This window comes from Schistocerca nitens, unplaced genomic scaffold, assembly GCF_023898315.1.
Source record: "Schistocerca nitens isolate TAMUIC-IGC-003100 unplaced genomic scaffold, iqSchNite1.1 HiC_scaffold_450, whole genome shotgun sequence".
NCBI lineage: Eukaryota > Metazoa > Arthropoda > Insecta > Orthoptera > Acrididae > Schistocerca > Schistocerca nitens.
Genome location: NW_026045983.1, coordinates 470,835 through 496,049, shown reverse-complemented (window position 1 = coordinate 496,049; position 25,215 = coordinate 470,835). Strand labels below are relative to the sequence as shown.

At 39.1% G+C, this 25,215-nt stretch overlaps 1 protein-coding gene across 1 annotated transcript; it reads left to right on the top strand.

The window, feature by feature from the left end:
* Positions 1-5,521: 5,521 nt before the first annotated feature.
* LOC126232138 (involucrin-like) lies at positions 5,522-6,001 on the top strand. The gene has a single exon (XM_049942445.1). It carries the CDS (start codon positions 5,522-5,524, stop codon positions 5,999-6,001), a length of 480 nt encoding a protein of 159 aa, XP_049798402.1.
* Positions 6,002-25,215: the final 19,214 nt, after the last annotated feature.

Sequence of the window (25,215 nt, the reverse complement as noted above, 5' to 3'; positions counted from 1 at the left end):
CAAGTCCTCGTCAACCCTTTTAAAGACTCTAACAGCCGTTACACCCTCGTCAGACAGGTAGTTTTGAATTTCCTCGTCAGACAATCCGTGGAGGGAGCTGAATTTAGTGTGCAGGGACAGGGAAGTTCGCAGCAATTTTTGTGCCAGGAGGGCACTGACTGCTTCTAACTACAAGGTGCTATTTCGTAATCAGGAAAAAGACTTTCAGGACTTGCAACTGCGTCGACACCTTTCTGAATGATGAAAATGTTTACTGTGGAGAAGTCGTGACCTCCGTCCAACCGAGAAACAACAAGGAACTGTGGCACTGATGGAAGAATTGTTTGTGACCGAGATTCATTTAACTTTCGCCTGTGAGCAGAAACTGTAGTCGTAGAGGAAACCATTGCGGAAGTATCCCCCGTGATTACCAGCGTCTCCGATGACGCGCTCCTTCCTTGTGGGGGCCCTCTGAGGGCTTTCCCGCCTTAGGTGATGGTCCACACCTCAGGTCACAACTACCGAGAAACGGACGGAGGGACCAATCGGCACGTTCGGAAGGTACCAGCTCGAGTAACCACCCATCCCAGGCCTGGCCGTTACCAGGTGGTACGTACGTGTCCTACCTGTCTACCTGGGGCGGGGAGTTACGCGTTACCCCGTCACCGGCTACACGTGGGAATGCATGGGTCGGCCTTCAGACATGCACAGGAACAACGGAAAGGAAAGGAAAGGAAAGGAAAGGAAAGGAAAGGAAAGGAAAGGAAAGGAAAGGAAAGGAAAGGAAAGGAAAGGAAAGGAAAGGAAAGGAAAGGAAAGGAAAGGAAAGGAAAGGAAAGGAAAGGAAAGGAAAGGAAAGGAAAGGAAAGGAAAGGAAAGGAAAGGAAAGGAAAGGAAAGGAAAGGAAAGGAAAGGAAAGGAAAGGAAAGGAAAGGAAAGGGAGGTCTCAAACGCCACAGCGGATAATAGGGTAAAGAGAAGAGGCAAGGAGAAGAGAAGGACAAAGGAAGGACAGACTTTCCAGCATAGAAAGTGAAGAAGAGAGACTGTCTTACAGTTACGAGCGTCCGTCGCCGGACATAGGCACAATCCATATTCCCAGAGGGGGAGAAGGGGAAGGAAGAGTCAGAGGCAGAGGCGAGGTAAGGGACATGGGGGATGGGGAGGGATGTGGAAAAGGAAGGTATGCAGTCCAGAAAGGAAAGAGGGCCACATTAGCTCGGGGTCCCGTGCTCGCCACAAAAGAGTTGTGGACCCCCTGGGGGGGATCCACGTGGTGTTTACCATACATTATACCAATTGAGGTAATTCTTTCCGGACACATGGTGGCAATTATGAAGTGTAACCAGTCCACCTGCAGGCATTTCCACATGACTTGCCATGCCAGTTGCCAGTGACTGCAGGACTTCCAGGAATCATGTGCGTTTTTTGTAAAGACAAATGAACAAATTTTCAATACTGAATTTTTATGATTACATTTTAAATGCACATCCATTTACGGTTCTTCCTCTGCTTAACATGTGGATAAACGTTCTTTTAACATAGATTTAGCCACTTTTTTATGAATGATCTAATTTATAAGCATATTAAAGGTTTCTTTTGTTACATAATAAACATTTTACATTAATCTTGATGAGACAGGACGTTTTCACCCAGTACTCAACTGCTGAATGTGAAACCTTCCTCTAATTATTGATCCAGAATAGTGTGCCTTCATTATCGTGTGGTTGATTGCTTTAAATCTTGAACTAAGCATAAGCATTCAAGCTGTTTAAGATTTAATTCACTCATTTTTCTGTCTGTCACTCTAGGAGCAAGCTCATACTCTAGCTCACATGGAAGGAAAAATGGTAGTACTTACAATTTAATTTTGTTCTAATATTAAATCTACACTTGCTGTGGGTATCAAACATTTTCTTATCCTAGAGCAACACAAAGCTGTTCCCATTTAGTTCTCATGTTTATATTATGCTGTGTTAAGAAAGAAAGAACCACACCAGAGAAAACTCAGTGTGGCACAATTTAATTGTTCAACCAAAAAGCTAGGAATTTAATTTTATCGATATTTTACAGCTTCAAATGCGTACTCAATACACTGGAGTTATGAATTAAAAAAAGGCTTTAGTCACAATTTGTCGTGTTTTATTCCATACACGATGTATTTCGGTCCCTGTGGGTCCATCTCCAGGAGTATTTCGTCTTAATACATGCTTTATTCGTCTTCTTGAATGAGATTAAATGCATATTCCTGTCATAGAAAGGTGTGATGTTCGGTTAAGAATTTCGAAAGCCACACGCAGAAAAATGTGCGAAATAGTAGAAAAGATGGACAGTTAAACTTACCAAATGTAAGAAAGTGTTTCGAACGCTTTAGTAACACCGTACGTTTTCTGCTCCATCGTTTTCATGCAATTTTATTCAAGAGGCACCTCTGCGAACAACGTCTGTAAACACTTTGCAGATGTTTTTGTACATGGTGTGGTCCAAGGTGCATTTTTCATAGTGCTAAAGGTACAAATATTAAGCAATTGACATATGCAGGAAAAAACTGACATACGCAGGAAGTAACAGGTATTTAAAATTACAAATGTAACTGTAGCTTGCGAAATTTGTTTGTTCATTTAACACCGACTCTCGTTTTTTGATTCAGTGGAGGTGTATCTCCAATAGTTCTAACAGATTTAGGGTCTTACCATTGGCTTCATTATGTAATAATACCAAATTGTTGTCTAGATTCTTTTCTAGATTGTTGATGACATAGTTCGTCTCCAACGTATGTTGTGCAATGAGTGATTTGTTCAAAGTGGTTGAACTTTAAAGCATGTAAATGCATGTTCTTGAAAATGGGTTTTTAAGTTCCTGCTTGTTTTCCTTATGTAGTGGGCAGGGCTACTGGGGCGTGATATTTTGTACACCCAACTGTTTTTGTTGTTTGTATGTGTATTTCATTTTATATTATGGATGAGTAAGTTTCCTAATTTATTATTAGTTGAGAATTGAACTGTTACATTGTCGTTTTTTAAAAAGGTTAGCTATTTTTGTGAGGTGGGGGTCCAGTTACGGGAGACTGGCGAATATATTCTCTTCTTTAATAGTGTTGTCATTTTTTGTCTTGCTTTTGTGTATTTGTCTGTCTCAGTTGATTTGGTTGTGTAGCCATTGCTTATGGTAATGCTCTTTATTGTATCCATCTCATTCTTGAGGGTGTTTCCTTCTAGAGCAAGGTAGTGTACTCTGTGTAGCATGGACCTAAATGCGGCGTGTTTATGTGTGGTGGATGACATGATGAGTTGTCCAGTGTAATATCTGTGTGTGTGTGTTTTCTGTGTATGCTTAAGTTATGTTTTTGTTGATGGTTGGTGATTTTAAGATCCAGGAAATTTATGCTTTTGTTGTCCTCATGTTCTACTGTGAATTTTATGCGTTTGTGGAAAGAATTGAATACTGCTAGTAGTTCTTTGAACTCATTGTTTGTTCCATCAAATAGAAGCAAGGTATCAACATATCTCCAGTAATACCTTATTTTACTTTTGAATCTATTGTCTTCATTAAAGAACTTACTTTCCAGATGATTGAGAAATATGTCTGCAAGAACAATTCATAGGCCCATGGCAAGACCTTCATTGTGTTGGTGAACTTTGCCATTGAACGTAAAGTAATTGTGAGACAATATTAGCTGCAACATGTCCTTGACTTCTGATATTTCTGCAGTGGACAATTTTTTAATGTGATTAAGTTTTCAAAAATTATGTCTATTGTTTCTACAGTTGGTACATTTGTAAATATGTTAGTTACATCAAAAGAGGCAAACCTGACACCTGCAGGAATATTTATATCTTTAAGGAATTAGGAACTAAAATTAATGTTCTTAACTGAGTGTGATTTATCAAATGTATAGTACTGCTTCAGAATTTTGTTTTAATTGGGAGACTTTGACAGGTGTATTCCCAGAATTAACAGCAGACCTCAATGTAACTTGGTATTTATGGGTCTTGGGTTGAGCTCAGTCTTTGGTCTGTGGGATTCATTAAAGTCCAAGTTTTTGCTTCTTTTTCTGTGAAGGAGAAATTGCATTTATTAACCATTTTTCTGCTTTTGTTTAGGAATTTTATAGTTGGATCTTGCATGAGCTCTTATTTTATTTTCAAAAAAGAAACAGTTTTAGTGATGTATTCACCTTTGTTCATAATTACTACAGAATTGCTTCTGCCAGCTTTCAGAAACGTGGTATCGTCGTTATTGAGTTTGATGTTTATGCTGTTTAATAGCTTTCTCTCTTGATAAACTGCTTTGGGGTTTCATTATGGTTACTTATGCTTTTCAGAATAACTTTATTTTTGAAACTTCCTGGCAGATTAAAACTGTGTGCCCGATGGAGACTCGAACTCGGGACCTTTGCCTTTCGCGGGCAAGTGCTCTACCATCTGAGCTACCGAAGCACGACTCACGCCTGGTACTCACAGCTTTACTTCTGCCCGTATCTCGTCTCCTTGTAGGAGACAAGGAGACGAGATACGGGCAGAGGTCCCGAGTTCGAGTCTCCGTCGGGCACACAGTTTTAATCTGCCAGGAAGTTTCATATCAGCGCACACTCCGCTGCAGAGTGAAAATCTCACTCTGGAAACTTTATTTTTGTTGTGTGCTAGGACAGTTTTTTCATTGTTGTTTGGTCAGCTAAATCAGCTGCTTTTTTGGTGTGTATGCTGAGGTTCGTCCATCTTCAGGTGTAATTTGTCTTAATACATGCTTTATTTGTTCTCTTGAAAGGGATGAAGTGCATATTCTTGTCATGAAAAGGTTTGATATTAGTATATGAATTTGCAAAGTCAGACTCAGAAAGTACGTGCGAAAAGTGAAAAAGAAAAATGTAACAGTTTAATTCTCAACTAATAATAAATTAGGAAACAAGCAGAAACTTCAAAACCAGTTCTCAGGAACATGTAAATGCTTTCATGCTCAATCACTCTAAAAAATCAGTCATTTCACAACATATGTTGGAAACGAAGCATGTGATCAACAATCCAGAAAACAATGTGGTAGTACTGCATAATGTAGCCAACAGTAAGACCCGAAATCTGAACAACTGAGGATACACCTCCAGAAAATCAAATACCAGAGTTGATGTTAAATGAACAAACTGATTTCGCAAGCCACAGTTACTTTTATAATTCTGAAGATATGTTATGAAGTTATATCCTGCGTACATCAATTGTTTAATAATTATATCTTTAGCACTATGAAAAACGCACCTTTGACCACTCCATGTACAAAACATCTGTGTAGTGTTCCCAAACGTGTTCGGAGAGGTTCCTCAAATGAAATGGTATGCTTCGAAACGATGGAGCAGAAAACTTATGCTATTACTGAAGCCTTAAAAACGCTTTTCTTGGATTACTTGGATAAGTTTACACTATTCAACTTTTCCACTATTTCGCACATTTTTCTGCGTGCTGCTTACGAAAATTCGGATCTTAACATCAAACATTTCCATGACAGGAATGTGCATTTGATCTCATGCAAGAGGACAAATGCAAGAGGACAAATGCAAGAGGACAAATGCAAGAGGACAAATGCAAGAGGACAAATGCAAGAGGACAAATGCAAGAGGACAAATGCAAGAGGACAAATGCAAGAGGACAAATGCAAGAGGACAAATGCAAGAGGACAAATGCAAGAGGACAAATGCAAGAGGACAAATGCAAGAGGACAAATGCAAGAGGACAAATGCAAGAGGACAAATGCAAGAGGACAAATGCAAGAGGACAAATGCAAGAGGACAAATGCAAGAGGACAAATGCAAGAGGACAAATGCAAGAGGACAAATGCAAGAGGACAAATGCAAGAGGACAAATGCAAGAGGACAAATGCAAGAGGACAAATGCAAGAGGACAAATGCAAGAGGACAAATGCAAGAGGACAAATGCAAGAGGACAAATGCAAGAGGACAAATGCAAGAGGACAAATGCAAGAGGACAAATGCAAGAGGACAAATGCAAGAGGACAAATGCAAGAGGACAAATAAAGCAGGTATTAAGACTAATTACACCTGAAGATGGCCCCACACGGTCAGATATGCATAATGTACTGAAAAACCACAAAAATTGTGACAGAAGGCGTTTTTTAATTCATACCTCGAGTGTGTTTACTAGTCACGTTTGAAGCTGCAAAATATGAATAAGATTAAAGTGAATTTGACCAGCCAGGCACTGAAAGCAGTATACTCATACACTAATTACAAAATAAAGTTCACAAAAGCAAGTGCTAGTATTAAGTTCACCAAAGAATGTCTACCATGTGGATTTCGTCCTAATTATGTCAAAGTGAAGATCAAAGACATGTATGTTGCAGCCCAGTGTGCCAAAATGAAATGTGAGGTAATGTGGAAGTAGTCAGAAATAAAATCGTAGTATAAGAAGAAAGAAGATATTGTTAAGTGCTTTTGTAACACGTATTTACAATTACTTAATACTCTACACCATTAGAACTAAACGCTGCTAAGTAGTATGTAGAAACAATTGTAAATAAAATGCAGACTGAAATCTTACACAGGCACCAAAAATGAATGTTGGTCTGTTATGTAATTTTTCTAGGGATATTGTTACTTCTTGATAATTGCTTGAATTATCAATATTTATAGTTTCAGTATTTTTGAAGAAGTCTATAAATATTGTTATGTCTAGGATAATTAATATTGATATAATAAATACTCATATTGCTAGGGTGATAATTATGGTAATTGATTTAGGTTGAAGTATTTCGTTTGATGCAATTTTTGTAATATAAATAAATAGAACTAATATACCACCAAGAAATGTTAAGAATAAAATACGAGGGCAGTTCAATAAGTAATGCAACATTTTTTTTCTCGGCCAATTTTGGTTGAAAAAACCGGAAATTTCTTGTGGAATATTTTCAAACATTCCCGCTTCGTCTCGTATAGTTTCATTGACTTCCGACAGGTGGCAGCGCTGTACGGAGCTGTTAAAATGGCGTCTGTAACGGATGTGCGTTGCAAACAACGGGCAGTGATCGAGTTTCTTTTGGCGGAAAACCAGGGCATCTCAGATATTCATAGGCGCTTGCAGAATGTCTACGGTGATCTGGCAGTGGACAAAAGCACGGTGAGTCGTTGGGCAAAGCGTGTGTCATCATCGCCGCAAGGTCAAGCAAGACTGTCTCATCTCCCGTGTGTGGGCCGGCCGTGCACAGCTGTGACTCCTGCAATGGTGGAGCGTGCGAACACACTCGTTCGAGATGATCGACGAACCACCATGAAACAACTCAGTGCTCAACTTGACATCTCTGTTGGTAGTGCTGTCACAATTGTTCACCAGTTGGGATATTGAAAGGTTTGTTCCCGCTGGGTCCCTCGTTGTCTAACCGAACACCATAAAGAGCAAAGGAGAACCATCTGTGCGGAATTGCTTGCTCGTCATGTGGCTGAGGGTGACAATTTCTTGTCAAAGATTGTTACAGGCGATGAAACATGGGTTCATCACTTCGAACCTGAAACAAAACGGCAATCAATGGAGTGGCGCCACACCCACTCCCCTACCAAAAAAAGTTTAAAGCCATACCCTCAGCCGGTAAAGTCACGGTTACAGTCTTCTGGGACGCTGAAGGGGTTATTCTGTTCGATGTCCTTTCCCATGGTCAAACGATCAACTCTGAAGTGTATTGTGCTACTCTTCAGAAATTGAAGAAACGACTTCAGCGTGTTCGTAGGCACAAAAATCTGAACGAACTTCTCCTTCTTCATGACAACGCAAGACCTCACACAAGTCTTCGCACCCGAGAGGAGCTCACAAAACTTCAGTGGACTGTTCTTCCTCATGCACCCTACAGCCCCGATCTCGCACCGTCGGATTTCCATATGTTTGGCCCAATGAAGGACGCAATCCTTGGGAGGCACTACGCGGAAGATGAAGTTATTGATGCAGTACGACGTTGGCTCCGACATCGACCAGTGAAATGGTACCGTGCAGGCATACAGGCCCTCATTTCAAGGTGGCGTAAGGCTGTAGCATTGAATGGAGATTACGTTGGAAAATAGTGTTGTGTAGCTAAAAGATTGGGGAATAACCTGGTGTATTTCAATGCTGAATAAAACAACCCCTGTTTCAGAAAAAAATGTGTTGCATTACTTATTGAACTGCCCTCGTATATGATAGTCAATAGCTGTCCATTATTGTTTCTGTTACTAATCCAACTAAGTTTGAATGATAATGAAAAGTATTAGTGATATCGGATGTCTTAATTTAATAAAATTAATATTTATTATTTTTGATAGTGTTATAATTATTATTTTAATCATTTCAGGGGTTGGTTTATTTAAAATATCGGTTTTTGGGGACCGACGATGGAAGCTTTCCACCTCTGAAGTTTTAAAAGTGGGGGCTAGACTTATATCCGGTTTACAATACCGGTGTGTTTTTTAAACTATTTAAACTAATGTTTATATTCTCTGTTTTTACATCTTTGTTGGTATATTTTGCTGGTGTTTATGTTTTTTCTTCTAAATGTAAGCATTTATTAATGGTTCTTTTGAGATTGGAGTATATTGTTCTTTCTTTCTTTATATTAATTTACGATTATTTCTTTCCTGTTATTGTTTTAGTTTTTTCTGCTTGTGAAGGTGCTTTGGGTCTTTCTATTTTGGTTTCAATGATTCAGTCTCACGGTAATGATTTTTTTAGTTCTTTTGGGTTATCTTCATGTTAAAGTATTTATTTGTAACTATTTTTGTTCCCTCTTTGTTTATTAAATAATTCTTTAATGTTTCTGTCAAGTTTTGTTTTTATAATTTGTGTGTATTCATATGCTGATTTAAATATAATTAGATATTATTTTGGTATTGATTATTTTTCTTTTAGTTTAATTTTGTTGAGTTTTTGAATTTGTTCTTTAATAATTACTGCTAGAGATTGAGTTTGAGTTATCATTCTAATTTTTTGCTTTTATGGTTTTAATTTGAATAATTATGCTTTATTGTTCATTTGCTAGGTTTTGTCTTCTTCGTTTTTATATATTTTTTTAGGCTATATTAGTTCCTTCTTTGCCTTTGATTTTAGGTTGAGGTCATCAGCCTGAGCGTTTGCAGCCTGGTGTTTAATTTTTTATACTTTGGTTGCTAGATTACCTTTGTTGTTGGTTTTATTTAAGATTTATGATTTTTATAACACTTTGTATTTCCCTTTATTGGTTGATTTTGGTTCTTATTTTTTATTTTAAGTATTTCTAATTTTGGCTATTTTAGTAAAGACGCCTACATTTTTGGTTCATTAAAGTTATTTCTTATTTGGGTTTAAGGTTTAATTATTTTTGATTATCTTTAGGTTTATCTGGTGGAGTTATTAGATTTATTTGTTTTCGTCAGGTTGATTTGGGGTCTTTAACTGAATATTTTTCTGTTGCTCGTAAGAATGGTTATTGGTGGATTGGTAACTATAAATTGATGTGGTTGTATGGGCTCACTTTCTTTAATGGTTGGTCATGGTTTATATTCTACTAGATTATTTTGTTTAATATTATTTATGAACATTTAGGTACACGAAGATTATTAATTAACAAGGGTTTAATAAATTTAATACCTAGAATGTCTTTATGGTGATTCCTTTTAAGATCATCAAACATGGCTGATCCTCCATCGCTGAATTTGGTAGGTGAACTTAGATTATTAAATAGAATTGTGTCTATCCTCTTTTAGATTTTTTGCTTTAATCTTTTTTATCTTTTTTGGAGCTGTTTATACTTTGTATATATATTCTTATTCTCAGCATGGAAATTATTATTCTGGGGTTTATACTTGTTCTCTTGGTTATTTTCGTGAATATCATCTTTTACTTTTGTATTGATTGACTTTGAATATTCTTTCTTTAAAAGATGAGTATATCTTTGTATACATTGCTTAAGTATTTCAATTTAAAATATTGTTTTGTGGAATCAATGATACGAAGTTTTTCATCTTAGGCCGTGAATTTATGATCTATTTGTTCTTTGAGTTTCTTTGTTCTTTTCTGGAACTATAATTTTTATTTTAGGTATTTATTATTTAATAATTGATTACAGAGTTTTTGTTGAATGAGCACTTTTTAATTTGAATGGTTCTACAGTTGTTATAACTCTAATTTTGGATTATGTATCTATTATTTTAATGTCTTATTATGTATATTTCCTCTTTCGTGATTTATTATAGGAAGGATTATATATCAGGAGAAGCAAATATAAATCGTTTTATTATTATTGCTTTAATATTTAACCTTTGTATACTGTTTTTAATTAAGAGTCCTACTTTGATTAGAATTTTTTTACGATGGGATAGTCTAGGTTTAGTTTGTTATTGTTTAGTTAATTATTATCAAAATGTAAAATCTTATAGTGCTGGTATATTAACTGCTCTCTCTAATAGTATTGGTGATGTTGCTATTTTAATTATATTGCTTGAATATTAAATGTTGATGGTTGGAATTATGATTTATTTCTAATTGTTTTGAAATAAAAGTTATTACTATATTAATTGTTTTGGCAGCTATAACTAAATGAGCACAGATTCCTTTTTCTTCTTGACTTCCTGCTGCTATGTTTGCTCCTCCTCCTCCTGTTTCTGCTTTAGTTCATTTTTCTACTCTTGTTACTACTGGAGTTTATTTATAGATTCGTTTTAGACCAATATTAGATACTTATAATTGTTGTCGGTTGTTACTTTTAATTGGTTGTATAACTATATTTACAGCTGAATTGGGTGCTAATTTTGAATCTGATTTAAGCAAGATTATTGCTCTTTCTACTTTAAGACAACTTGGTTTAATAATAAGAATTTTGGCTATAGGTTATCCAAAGTTAGATTTCTTTCATTTATTGGATCATGCTTTGTTTAAGGCATTATTATTTATGTGTGCAGGTTCAGTAATTCAGTATTTTAAGGATTTTCAAAATATTCGTTTTATGGGCTCAATTGTTAATTTTATGCCTTCAACTTCTGTTTGTTTTAATGTTTCTACTTCGTATCTGTGTGGTATACCTCTTTTGGCAGGATTTTATTCAAAGGACTTTATTCTTGAAATGGTTTGTTTAAGTTGAATTAACTGTTTAATTTTTTTATTTTTTCTACTGGTTTAACAGCTGCTTATTCTTTCGTTTATTATTCAATATCTGGGGATAATTTTTATTCTAGATGATAAGGGTTACTATATTTCATTTGGTATGATTCGTTTATTATTTGTTGCTGTTTTTGGTGGTAGTCTTATCTTGATTGATTTTTCCCTATTCCTCATGTGATTGCTTTGCCTTATTATTTAAAGTTTTTGACGATTATAGTTGTTTTAGATGCTAATTTGGGTTATTTCTAAGTTTGATTGTTCTCATAATTTATTTTCTGTAAGTATGCTTTATTTTGTTGGATTTGCTGGTTCTATATGATTTAAACCTTTTCTTTGAACTAAGTTTGTTAGATATGTTCCTTTAAAGTTGGGTTATTATTCATGAAAATCATTTGATATCGCTGGGGTGAGTTATTTGTTGGTCAAGGTTTATATAGATTATTTAGTTAATTGGTTATATCCAAGGTTGATATGATTGTAACTTTAAGATTTATGTTTTAACTTATTTTTTGAATGTTAATTTTAAGAATGATATTTTTCTTATACTTAAATAGCTTATAATTAGAGTGTGACACTGAAGATGTTAAGGAAGTATTTTTGCTTTTAGGTATTTACAAATATGAATATTATTTTTACAGTGAAAATGTGTTTTATTTAAACTATATAAATTTTAGGAATGTTAACAGAGTTTAACTGCTAATATAAAAAGTTAGCAGCTTTCATATTGGCTTTACATTTCCTTAATTGGAACTTTATAGTTAAAATTATATTATTAACAGTAATACAGCTGTTTTTGGCTTCAATTAATAAGAATAAGGGTATTTTATTTACCAATGTTTCAGGTCGAAAATGACTGCAATATTTCGCTTCTTATTCTATTTAAGGTTGATTGATATCAATAGTTTTTGAATGCAACCCAAATGTTATAGTTAACTACAACCCTTTATATTGCTCATTGTAAGGCTCCTTTATTTCATTCGTGGTATACTCCGCGTAATAGGAATAGAATAAAAAATACTGCTGATACTGTTCAGATTATAATGTCTGAGGTTTTGAAAATGATTACAATTGGACAATTAATGACATTTCTACATCAAAGATTAGAAAAATTACTGCGATTAGGAAGGATAGAAGGGAGAACTGCATTCATACTGATCATTTTGGATCAAATACACACTCGAATGGTGATCTGGTGCTGCATCAGCAGCAGGACAACCAACCATCCAACAAAACAGTTTTACAAAAGTCACTAACCACATTCATATCACATTCAGTGGATGGAAAAGGACAACATTTACTCAGGAAAGCGCTAAAGTACAACATAGGACCCAGATTAAGTACTAACAGCCTTAGAACCCCATCACAGACATTAAAAAAGCAGCTGATTTAGCTGATCTTAACAACACTGAACAGACTGTCCTAGCACACAACATAAATACAATTATTCAGGAAAGCTTAAGTAACCTTTATGAAACCCCCGAAGCAGTGCATCAAGGGAGAAAGCTATTAAACAGCATAATCATGAAACTCAATAAGAATGGCATGATTCTGAAAGTTAACGAAAGCAATTCTGTAGTAATTATGAAAAACTATGAATACATCTCTAAAGCACTTTCTTTTCTGAAAATAACGTAACAGAGCTCAAGCAAGATCCAATTATAAATTTCCAAAACAAAATCAGAAATTTCTTCTACAGAGAAAAAGAAGCAAAAACATGCATTTTAATGAATCCCACAGCCCAAAGACAGATCAACCTGAGAGACCGAGCAGGGTGGCGCAGTGGTTAGCACACTTGACTTGCATGCAGGACAACAGTTCTAACACAACTCCAGCCATCCTGATTTAGATTTCTGTGATTTCCCTATATCATTTCAGGATAATGCTGGGATGGTTCCTTAGAAACGGCATGGCCGATTTCCTTCCAAATCCTTCCCTAATCCGAGCTTGAGTTCCTTCTCTACTGACCTCATTGTTGACATGACATTAAACGCTGCTTTCCTCCTCCTCAACCTAAATCTCAAGTTCCATTGACGTCTACTGTTAATTCTGGGAATGCACCTGCTTTCCCAATTACTAAACAAAATTCTGAAGCAGTACTATACATTTGATAAATCACACTCAGTTAAGAACATTAATTTTAGTTCCTAATTCCTTAAAGACATAAATATTCCTGCAGGTGTCAAGTTTGCCTCTTTTGATGTAACTAACCTATTTACAAATGTACCAACTGAAGAAACAATAGACATAATTTTTGAATACTTAGCATCATATAAAAAATGTTAACTGCAGAAATATCAGAAGTCAAGGACAAGTTGCAGCTAATATTGTCTCACAATTACTTTACATTCAATGGGAAAGTTCACCAACAGAATGAAGGTCTTGCCATGGGAGTACCCTATCAAGTGTTCTTGCAGACATATTTCTCAATCACCTGGAAAGTAAGTTCTTTAATGAAAACAATAGATTCAAAAGTAAAATAAGATATTACTGGAGATATGTTGTTGATACCTTGCTTCTATTTGATGGAACAAAAAATGAGTTCAAAGAACTACTAGCAATATTCAATTCTTTCCACAAACACATTCACAGTAGAACATGAGGACAACAAAAGCATAAATTTCCTGGACCTTAAAATTACCACCCATCAACAAAAACATAACTTTAGCATACATAGAAAACACACACACACACACACACACACACACACACACACACACACACACACACACACACACACACTGAACAACTCATCATGTCATCCACCACACAGAAACAAGCTGCATTTAGGTCCATGCTACACAGAGTACACTACCTTGCTCTAGAAGGAAACACCCTCAAGAATGAGATGGATACAATAAAGAGCATTGCCGTAAGGAATGGCTACACTACTATATCAATTGACAATTTAGACAGACAAATACACAAAAGCGCAACAACAAATGACAACACTATTAAAGAAGATAATATATTCGCCAGTCACCTGTACCTGATCCCATCTCACAAAAATAGCTGACCTATAAAAAGAAAGAAATGTAACAGTTTCATTCTCGACTAATAATAAATTAGGAAACTTACTCATCCATAACACAAAATCAAATACTGAAACATACAACAGTGGAGTGCATGAAGGATCATGCCCTAGTTGTCCTGCCCACTATGTATGGAAAACAAGCAGAAACTTCAAAACACGTTTTCTAGAGCATGTAAATGCTTTCAGGCTCAACCACTTTGAAAAATCAGTCATTGCACAACATACGTTGGAGACGAAGTATGTCATCAACAATCTAGAAAATAATTTAGTAGTATTACATAATGAAGCCAATGGTATGACCCTGGATCTGTTAGAACAACTGGAGATACACCTCCACAAAATCAAAAAACCATAATCAATATTAAATGAACAAAGATTTCGCAAGCCACAGCTTTTCCTGTAATTTTAAAGATCTGTTCTAAAGTTATTCCTGCATGTGTTAATTGTTTAATTATTAAATCTTTAGCACTATGAAAAATGCATCTTTAACCACACCTTGTACAAAAAGTCTGAAGTGTTTACAAACATCTGTTGGTGAAGGTGTCTCTTGAATGAAATGATGTGCTTGAAAACGATGGAGGAAACAACTTATGCCGTTACTAAATCGTTAAAAACGATTTTCTTGGATTATTTGCAAGTGCAAACCATCTTTACCACTATTTTGCACATATTTTCCGCATCTGACTTATGAAATTCGTAACCTAACATCAAACCTTTTCTTCACAGGAATATGCACTTCATCACATTCAAGAGAACAAATAAAACATGGATTAATACGAATTACACCTGAAGATGGACCACAGGATCCGAAACGCAGCGTGTACTGAATAAAACGCGACAAATTATGACTAAAGGCGTTTTTTAATTCATACCTCGAGTGTAGGAATTTCTAATTTTCATTGTTGCTTAAGGGTTCTCATCTACTACAAGTAGAACATTGTCTATATTTTGCCAATCTATACAAGGAATGTTCTGCACAAATAGTCACATCTTGATCGGATTTCGTAGTGCTAAGATGGGTAACTTGCAGTATCAATGAGTCACAGCTGGAAATGGTCCACTCATACAAATATCTGAATGTAGCAATTTTTAGGAATTTGAAAGTCAACAATCACACAGGCTTAGCTATAGGTAAAGCCAATGGCAGACATCAGTTCAGCGGTAGACTACAGGAAAAACACTATGCGCCTCAAAGGAGATGGCTTACTAACTCTTACGACCCATTCTAGTACATACCTGAAGCATTCAGCACTTGTATGAAACAGGACTGACAGGAGATACTGAACATACACCATGAAGAGCTGCTCAAATGGGCACTGCCTAATTTGAACCGTGAGACAGCATTATCGACATGCTAACAACTGCTCCTTGACCAATGGTGCAGCAACAAGTAGTGTAAGTGCTTCTACATCTAAATCTACATCTACAAAGCTCTGCAATTCGCACAAGTGTATGACAAAAGTTCACAGAGCCACTTCCAGAATATTTCTCTCCTACTCTGAAGAACGATGTGAGGGAAATATGAACACTATCTTTCTGTGCAAGCTCCTTACTCTCATGTTGGGGACCAAACTTTATAGTTTACGGAAGTTGCTATTTTTCCACCATACAGTTATCTTCTCTAAATCATTTTGGATTTGTCTTCATCTGATGAGTTTACTATAAAATAAAGATCTGTAAACAAAGCTGCTGAGATTGTCTCCTATATCATTTACATAAATTAGGAACGAAAGATGCCCTAAAACATTTCCTTGGGGAACCAACTAATTACTTCAATCCCATTAGAAGACTTCCTGTCAGTTGCTATGAACTGCGACCTTACTGACAGAAAATCAGGAATCTAGTGCCATGAGTATGACAATCTGAAGGCACATAATTTGACTGGAAGCCACTTATGACAAATGATGTTAACAGCCTTCTAAAAATCTATAATTATGGTATCAACTTGAGATACGCTATCACTAGCATTCATCACTACATGTGAATATGAAACCAGTCATGTTTCACAAAGACATATTCTGAATATCCGCTGATTATGTGTCAATAGATCATTTCTTTAAAGTATTTCATAATGTAGGAACTCACCATTTGTTCCAGTAGCTGGGTCCCACATTTCGCATGTAGTGACAAAATGTGGGCTGCAATATGAACATGACCTCATGCTTGTGAGGAACTACCTAAGACATGAAGACTTTTACAGTGACTCCAGCTACATGACATGAAAACGGAAGTAAAGATACACTATGTGATCAGAAGTATCCAGAGACCTGACTGAAAATGTCTTACCAGTTCATGGCGCCCTCCATCAGTAATGCTGGAATTCAATATGGTGTTCACCTACCCTTAGCCATGATAACCGCTTCCACTCTCGCAGGCATGTGTTCAGTCAAGTGCTGTGAGATTTCTTGGGGAATGGCAACTCATTCTTCATGGAGTGCTGGACTGAGGAGAGGTATCCATGTCGGTTGGTGACGCCTGGTTCGAAGTCTGTGTTCCAAAACAACTCAAATGTTTCCAGAATGAGATTTCCACTCTGCAGCGGATTGTGCGCCGATATGAAACTTCCTGGCAGATTAAAACTGTGTGCCGGACCGAGACTCGAACTCAGGACCTTTGCCTTTCACGGGCAAGTCCTCTACCAGCTGAGCCACCCAAGCACGACTCACGCCCTGTCCTCACAGCTTTATTTCTGCCAGTACCTCGTCTCCTACCTACCGGTCCAGCACACAGTTTTAATCTGCCAGGAAGTTTCATATCAGCGCACACTCCGCTGCAGAGTGGAAATCTCATTCTGGAACCATCCCCCAGGTGGTGACTAAGCCATGTCTCCGCAATATCCTTTCTTTCAGGAGTGCTAGTTGTGCAAGGTTCGCAGGAGAGCTTGTGTAAAGTTTGGAAGGTAGGAGACGAGGTACTGGCAGAAATAAAGCTGTGAGGACGGGGCGTGAGTCCTGCTTGGGTAGCTCAGCTGATAGAGCACTTGCCCGTGAAAGGCAAAGGTCCTGAGTTCGAGTCTCGGTCCAGCACACAGTTTTGATCTGCCAGGCAGTTTCAATCCGGATGTTTTCTGTAGAATTCTGGTCAGGACTCTGTGCAGGCCAGACCATTACAGGGATGTCATTGTCACGTAACCACTCCGCCACAGGCCATACATCATGAACAGGTGCTCAATCGTGTAGAAAGATGAAATCGCCATTCCTGAATTGCCCTTCAACAGTGGGAAGCAAGATAGTGCTTAGAATATAAATGTAGACCTGTGCTGTGATAGTGCCACGCAAAACAATGGGTGCAAGCCCCCTCCATGAAAAACTAGACCACAATGTAACACCACCACCTGCGAATCTTACTGTTGGCACTATACATGCTGGCAGATGACTTTCACTGGGCATCTGCTGTACCCACACCCCGCCATCCGATCGCCACATTGTGTACCCGGTACCAAGATTCATCACTCCACACGTTTTTCCACTGTTCAATTGTCCAATATTTAAGCTCCTTACACCAAGCAAGGCGTCGTTTGGCATTCACTGGCTTGATGTGTAGCTTATCTATGTCTACGTGATTACTCTGCTATTCACAATTATGTGCCTGGGAGAGGGTTCAATGAACCACCTTCAAGCTGTCTCTCTACCATTCCACTCCAGAACAGCATGCGGGAAAAACGAACAACTTAAATTTTTCTGTGTGGGCCCTGATTTGCTTTATTTTATCGTCATGATCATATCCCCCTATGTAGGTGAGTGCCAACAGAATGTTTACGAAATCTGAGGAGAAAACTGGTGATTGAAATTTCATGAGAAGATCCCATCGCAACGAAAAACGCTTTTGTTTTAATGATTGCCACTCCAATTCACATACCATGTCTGTGGCACTATCTCCCCTATTTCGCGATAATACAAAACGAGCTGCCCTTCTTTGTACTTTTTCGATGTCATTCGTCAGTCCCACCTGATGTGGATCCCACACCGCACAGCAGTACTCCAGAATGGGGCGGACAAGTGTGGTGTAAGCCATCTCTTTTGTAGACCTGTTGCACCTTCTAAGTGTTTTGCCAATGAATCGCAGTCTTTGGTTTGTTCTATCCACAATATTATCTGTGTGATCGTTCCAATTTAGGTTATTTGTAATTGTAATCGCTAAGTATTTAGTTGAATTTACAGCCTTCAGATCTGTCTGACTTATCACGTAGTCGAAATTTAGCTAGTTTCTTTTAGTACTCATGTGAATAACTCCACACTTTTCCTTATACAGGGTCTATTGCCAATTTTCGCACCATACAGATATCTAAATCATTTTGCAAGTCGTTTTGATCATCTGATGACTTTACAAGACGGTAAATGACAGCATCATCTGCCAACAATCCAAGCCAACTACTCAGATTGTCTCCTGTCATTAACATGGATGAGGAACAATAGAGGGCCTATAACACTTCCTTGGGGAACGCCGGATATTAGTTCTGTTTTACTCGATGACTTTCCATCTATTACTATGAACTGTGACCATTCTGACAGGAAATTATGAATCCAGTCACACAACTGAGTCGATACGCTTGTGAGGAACGGTGTCTAAAGCCTTCTGTAAATCTAAAAATATGGCATCTATTTGACATCCCCTGTCAGTAGCACTTATTTTATGAGTACACGGAGCTAGTTGTGTTTCAGAAGAACGATATTTTCTGAAACCGTGCTGACTGTGTCAATAAACTTTTCTTCGAGGTACTTCATAATGTCCGAACACAGAATATGTTCCAACACCCTACTGCAAATCGATGTTAGTTATATAGGCCTGTAATTCAGCGGATTACTCCTACTTCCCTTTTCGAGTGTGTGACTTCAGCAATTTTCCAGTCTTTAGGTACGGATCTTTGTGAGAGAGTGGTTGTATACAATTAAATATGGAACTATTTTATAAGGATTATCTGAGAGGAATCTGACTGGTTTACAATCTGGACCGGAGTCCTTGCCTTTATTAAGTGATTTAAACTGCTTTGTTACTCTGAGGGTATCTACTATGTTTCTCATCTTGTTTCTCTCTTGTTTTTACCCCTTGTACCTGTTTCTTGCTTCTCTCTGTGGTTTTCTTTTCCTGTTTCCTCCATAGTAGTGTTGGTTGTCCAACTTGTTATTTTGGTTCTGCCTTTCTCCTGTCATTTTGCTGTATGCCTCCTTTTCCTTCTTTCCATTGCCTAATTCTTTTACTGATGACCTCGCAGTTTGGTCCCTTCCCCCTCCCCCTATTTTAAACCAACAAACCATCCCTTTTGGGGTTCTCCCACAAACTGTCAGACAGGTGCCCACTTAGCTGACCTTGACCAACTTAACCACTTCTATCTTAATACAGGAGCACCCACATTCCGTTCCCACTCCTTACACACCTAGTCCTATTTGTACATATACTTCTGCATCACCCAGGTTGCCCATGGTCTCAAGCAGTCCATTACTTCTGACACCTACTTGAGCGACCATTTCCTGTGTGCTATCCATATACTGAACCCTACCACACCTGCATGCACACCCACATAGCAGGTTACTAAGGCTGACTGGAGGCTTTACTCCTCCCTGGTGGCCTTTGACGAAGAAGATTTCACCAGTTGTGATGACCAGGTGGAATATCTCACAAACGTTATCCTTACTGCTGCAGAACATTCCATTCCTAATGCTTCCTCCTCACCACGCCATGTCCTGGGGCATGTAGATGTACTGTCTGCATTTTCAACCATCATCCTACGAAGGCAAATTGCATTCATTATACAGCAATGAATGCACAGTGTCGTGTTTTTCAGGACAGAAAAAAAGCTTGCTGGATTTCATTTACAAGTTCTTTTAACAGTTCCACTCCCACTATCATGTGGGCCAACCTCTGATGGCTCTCTGGGGCCAAGATCCACTCTCCAGTTTCCAGTCTGACAGTAGCAGATGATGCTGTTGTGGACTCCACTGTGATCTCTTAACGCCTTGGGCCGCCATTTTGCGGAAATTGCAAACTTTTCCCACTATCCCTCTCCTTTCCTCCACCGGAAGCGAGCAGAGGAGGCTTGGGCAATACCCTTCTCAAAATCGAGTGTGCTACAATGTCGCTTATACTATGAAGGAGCTAGTTCATGCTTTCACTTCGTCCCGAACCTCCACCTCAGGGCCAGATCTGTTCACATTCAGATGTTTTAGCTCCTTTGTCTTGCAGGCAAGCACTTTCTGCTTAATATGTACAACCTCACCTGGGCAGAGGGCACATTTCCCAGGCACTGCTGTGAAGCCAGTCATACCCATACCTAAGCCTGGGAAGGACAATCACCTTCCTTCTAGCTACCACCCCATCTCTCTCACGAGCTTTGTTTGCAAGTTAATGCAACACACGATTCATGGCCAGCTGGTATGGTGGCTAGTCTCTTGCAGTTTGCTTATGACTGCACACTATGGATTTCGAGTGTGCCTTTCTGCAGTTAACCATCTCGTCATTTTGACCACCAATGTCATGAATGCTTTTCTGCACAAACCCCAGGGTGTGGCTGTCTCTCTCGATTTGGAGAAAGCCTACATCATGTGCTGGAGGACTGTTATCGTCTGCAGTCTCTACATGTGGGGCTTCCGTGGTTACATGCCCAATTTCCGTGAGGAATTTTTAAAAGACTTTTCAAGGTATGTGTGGGTTCTGCCTTGTCGGACACCTTTATCCAGGAAAATGGTGTGCCTCAGGGTTCTGTCCTGAGCATCGTCCTCTTTGCTATTGCCATTAATCCTATGATGCCCGTCTCCCTCCAGCTCTTTTTTTGTTGTTTTTTTCCATCCATTGCAGTTATCCACGGACCTTTCTCATTGAGTAACATCTTCAGCGATGTCTCGATCGTCTTTTCTCATGGAGCATCGTCAATGGCTTTCGCTTTTCCACTGACAGAACAGTTGGTATCAATTTCTAGCATGCAGTCGATTCCTTCCACTGTCTTTACATCTTGGACCTCTTGCTCTTCTCTTCATGGAAACTGAAATACCTAGGTCTCTTACTCGGTAGGAAAGTTTCTTGGCCCTCCCATGTCTCACCTGCAGCCCACTGTATGGGATCCCTCAATGTTCTACACGTCCTCAATGGTACACCACTATCCTCAGTTTGGACTGATCCCTTGTCAGTACGAAATTAGACTACCGGTGCTTTGTTCATGCACCTACACTTACGGCTCTTGCTCCAGCAGCTTAACTTCACACTACCTGCCACTTTCCTTGTAGGTGTGAACCCTTCACAATCTTGGATTCATGTGGTGGCCCACGTTCACCTTGGCCTTTATTTGCTTCCTTGGGACACTACTCCAGCCTTGCTCTATTCCATTGTTGCACGACATGCGTATGGAACATCATGATAGTACCTTTGTGTACACTGACGTTTCTCAGACTGACAATGGTGTCTGTATGCCTTCATCATTGGCGATGTTTTTCAGTATCGGCTTCCAGCACACTGCTCAGTAGCTACAGCAGAGCTCCACACCCTGTATCAATGCTGGAGTACATCTGGTGACACAGCCTTTTCAATTGTCATCTGCTCACTCTATCAGTGACCTTCAAAGTATCTGTGCACTGTACACCGCTCATCCCTTAATGCAGTGGGTCCAGGAAAACTCATTTGCTCACTCTTGATGGAGCCACTGTGATGTTTCTGGGTTCCTGGTCGTGTTGGTCTGACAGGAAATGTGGCTGCTGATGCTGCTGCCAAGACTGCATTCCTTGTACCTCAGCTCACTAGTTCTTACATTCCCTCTGGTGATCTGTGTGTTGCTGTTTGGCTGGAGGTTGGTCAATCTCCTCTCGACCTTCCCCCTGCTGCAGACAGCTCATTTTAATTTCGTTGTGTATTGGGCGCTGCCTTTTTAGCCATCAGCATTTGATAAGTGACACTCCCCCACCAATTTGTGCACATTGCGGCCAACTGGTAACTGTCTGCCATTTCCCGAGGAATGCCCTTTTTTAACTGTTCATGTACCTGTTTGGATTTGCCATCTGAGTTTTTGGCCGTTTTTTCTTAGTGAATGATGTGCAGGCTGTCAACTGCATTATACTTTTTATCCATCATAGCGATATGGCAAACCCCGGTTAATTTTTAGTTATGGACCTCTGTTTCTCTTTAATGAATGTTGTAGACATTTCTCCATGTCCCCGTGTTTAGCTGTCTTCTCTTCAGTCGATTGGGATTAATGTGTGGTAATTGTTCTCTTTTTCTCCATGTTTCACAGTTTTTACATGGGCACGTATGATCCTAGTTGTTTTTACACCGACACAAAATACCAACAAATGAGCCTGTGAACAACCAAAATTTTATTTTCCACCTCTATATTTTAAGGTACTGGTTAAATATTGGACTATCCCACACGTACACTATGTGATCAAAAGTATCCCTACACCCCCAAGACATACGTTTTACATATTAGGTGCATTGTGCTGCCAGGTACTCCATAACAGCGACCTCAGTAGTCATCAGACATCGTGAGAGATCTGAATGGTGTGCTCTACGGAACTCATGGACTTTGAACTTCGTCATATGATAGGGTGTCACTTGTCATACGTCTTTACACGAGATTTCCACACTCCTAAACATCCCTAGGTCCACTGTTCCTGATGTGATAATGAAGTGGAAAGGTAAATGGACGTGTACAGCACAAAAGCATACAGGCCGACCTCATCTGTTGACTGACACAGACTGCCAACAGTTAAGGAGGGTCATAATGTGTAATAGGCAAACACCTATCTAGACCATCACACAGGAATTCCAAATTGCATCAGGATCCGCTTCATGTACCACGCCAGTTAGGTGCGAGGTGAGAATACTTGCATTTCATGGTCAAGTGGCGGGTCATAAGTTCAGTTAGTCGGTGAGAGCAGCAGCACCACTAGTTCCTGCTATTAATAATGCAAGTAAACCACTTGTGTCTTACATATTTTTACCAGCTTCAAACAGCAGTGACTGCAGTAATGGATAGAAACTGTGATTGCTGTGTACAGATGTGAGCCGAGTTGGCGACCCTTCTTCACTCACAGCTCCAGGCAGCTTTGGCTTCCATCACACAGCTTCAGGCTGCTGCCCAGGGGCATCACTATAGGGGATCAAACGCAGGGACGTGAGGGTCGTCAAACACATCCCACATGTCCTCCGATTGGTCCACTGCAGTGGCTGCCCCATATACTGCCTGCACTGAGATTGACCCCTCACCTGTGGTCGAGTGGGAGATCATTCTAAAGTCTTGCATGCAGCATAAAACTTTCCAAGGGGCCCGATCATAGTGCCTCCCCAGTTTGTTTGATGAACAGGTTTCAGGTGTTATCTGCGGCTGATGAAGTCTCTGACCTGGATACAGTCATCCACCCTGTTCCAAAGGAAGCTTCTTGGCCCACATGGACTGGACATTCACAGAGGGTGGGTTTGCTTGTAGTTGGGAGCTCCAACATTAGGTGTGTAGTGGGGCCCCTTAGGAACATGGCAGCCAATGAGGGGAAGAAAGCCAGTGAGTAATCTGGGGGAGTCATTCCAGATATGGAAAGGGTGCTTCTGGATGCCATGGAGAGTACAGGGTGCAGCCAGCTGCAGGTGGTGGCTCATGTCGGTACCAATGACGTTTGGATTGGAGGAGACTGTCTGGTTTCAGGCAGCTGGCAGAAATGGTAAAGACTGCCAGTCTTGCTTCTGAGATTAAGGTGGAGCTCATCGATAGAACCAACTGTGGTCCTTTGGTGCAGAGCCGAGTAGAGGGTCTGAATCAGAGGCTTAGGCGATTCTGTGACCATGTAGGCTGCAGATCCCTTGACTTGTGCCATCAAGTGGTGGTTTCCCGGGTTCTGTTTAATAGGTCAGGAGCCCACTACACACAGGAAGTGGCTAGACGGGTACTGGCAGTTGTGTGGAACGGACTGGGCAGATTTTTAGGTTAGAGGGTCTCAGGGAACCACAGAAGGGACATCCGTCTAAAAGTAGGCAGGTAAAACACTAAGGTAGTTGTAGAAAAGATTGGTATTGTAGTTTTAAATTGTCATAGCTCAGATAGAACCAGAGTTCCAAGACCTAATAGAAAGCACTGAAGCTCAAATACTTGTAGGTACAGAGAGGTGGCTAAAGCCGGAAATAAGCTCAGCCGACATTTTTTCGAACGATCTAACAGTATTCAGAAAGGATAGATTAAATACAGTTTGTGGTGTATTTATAGCTGTCAGAGGTAGTTTGCCTTGTAGCAAAGTTGAAGTAGATGGTTCGTGTGAAATAGTATGGAAAGACCTTATACCTGACAATCGGACTAGACTATTAATAGGATCTTTTTACCGACCGACCCCCCCCCTGACTCAGACGATATAGTAGCTGAACAGTTGAAACAAAAATTGAGTCACTTCAAATAAGTACCCCACTCATGCAATTAAAGTCGGTGGCTACTTTAATCTACCCTCAATATGCTGGAAAAATTATACATTTAAAGCTGGTGGCAGCCATAAAACGTCATCAGAAATTGTAATGAATACTTTCTCAGAAAATTATTTTGAGTAATTAGTTCATGAGCCCACTCGAACCGTAAATGGTTGCCAAAGCATACTTAACCTTTTAGTAACAATTGTCGACATATAGTGAGTATTGTGACGAATACAGGAATTAGCGACCACAAGGCAGCTGCTGCTATGCTGAATACCGTAACACCTACAATCATCAAAAAGAAACGCAAAGTATATCTATTTAAAAAAGCTGATAATGCTCTTAAACCCTTTTTCAGAGACAGTCTTCACTCCTTCTGATCTGATCATGTAAGTGCAGAAAAGTTGTGGAATGTTTTCAAAGAGATAGAATCGACAGCAATTGAGAGAGACATACCACACAAATTAGTAAGTGAGGGTACTGATCCCCCATGGTACACAAAACGGGTCAGATCGTCGTCGTAGAAGCAACGAAAAAACATGTCAAATATAGAAGAACGCAAAATCCCCAAGATCAGCAAAGTTTTACAGAAGTTTGAAATATGGCGCTTTCTTCAATGCAAGAAGATTTTAGTAATTTCCACAATGAAATTCAGTCTCGAAATCTGGTAGAAAACCCAAAGAGATTCTGGTCATACATAAAGCACACCAGTGGCAAGACAATACCTTCACTGCG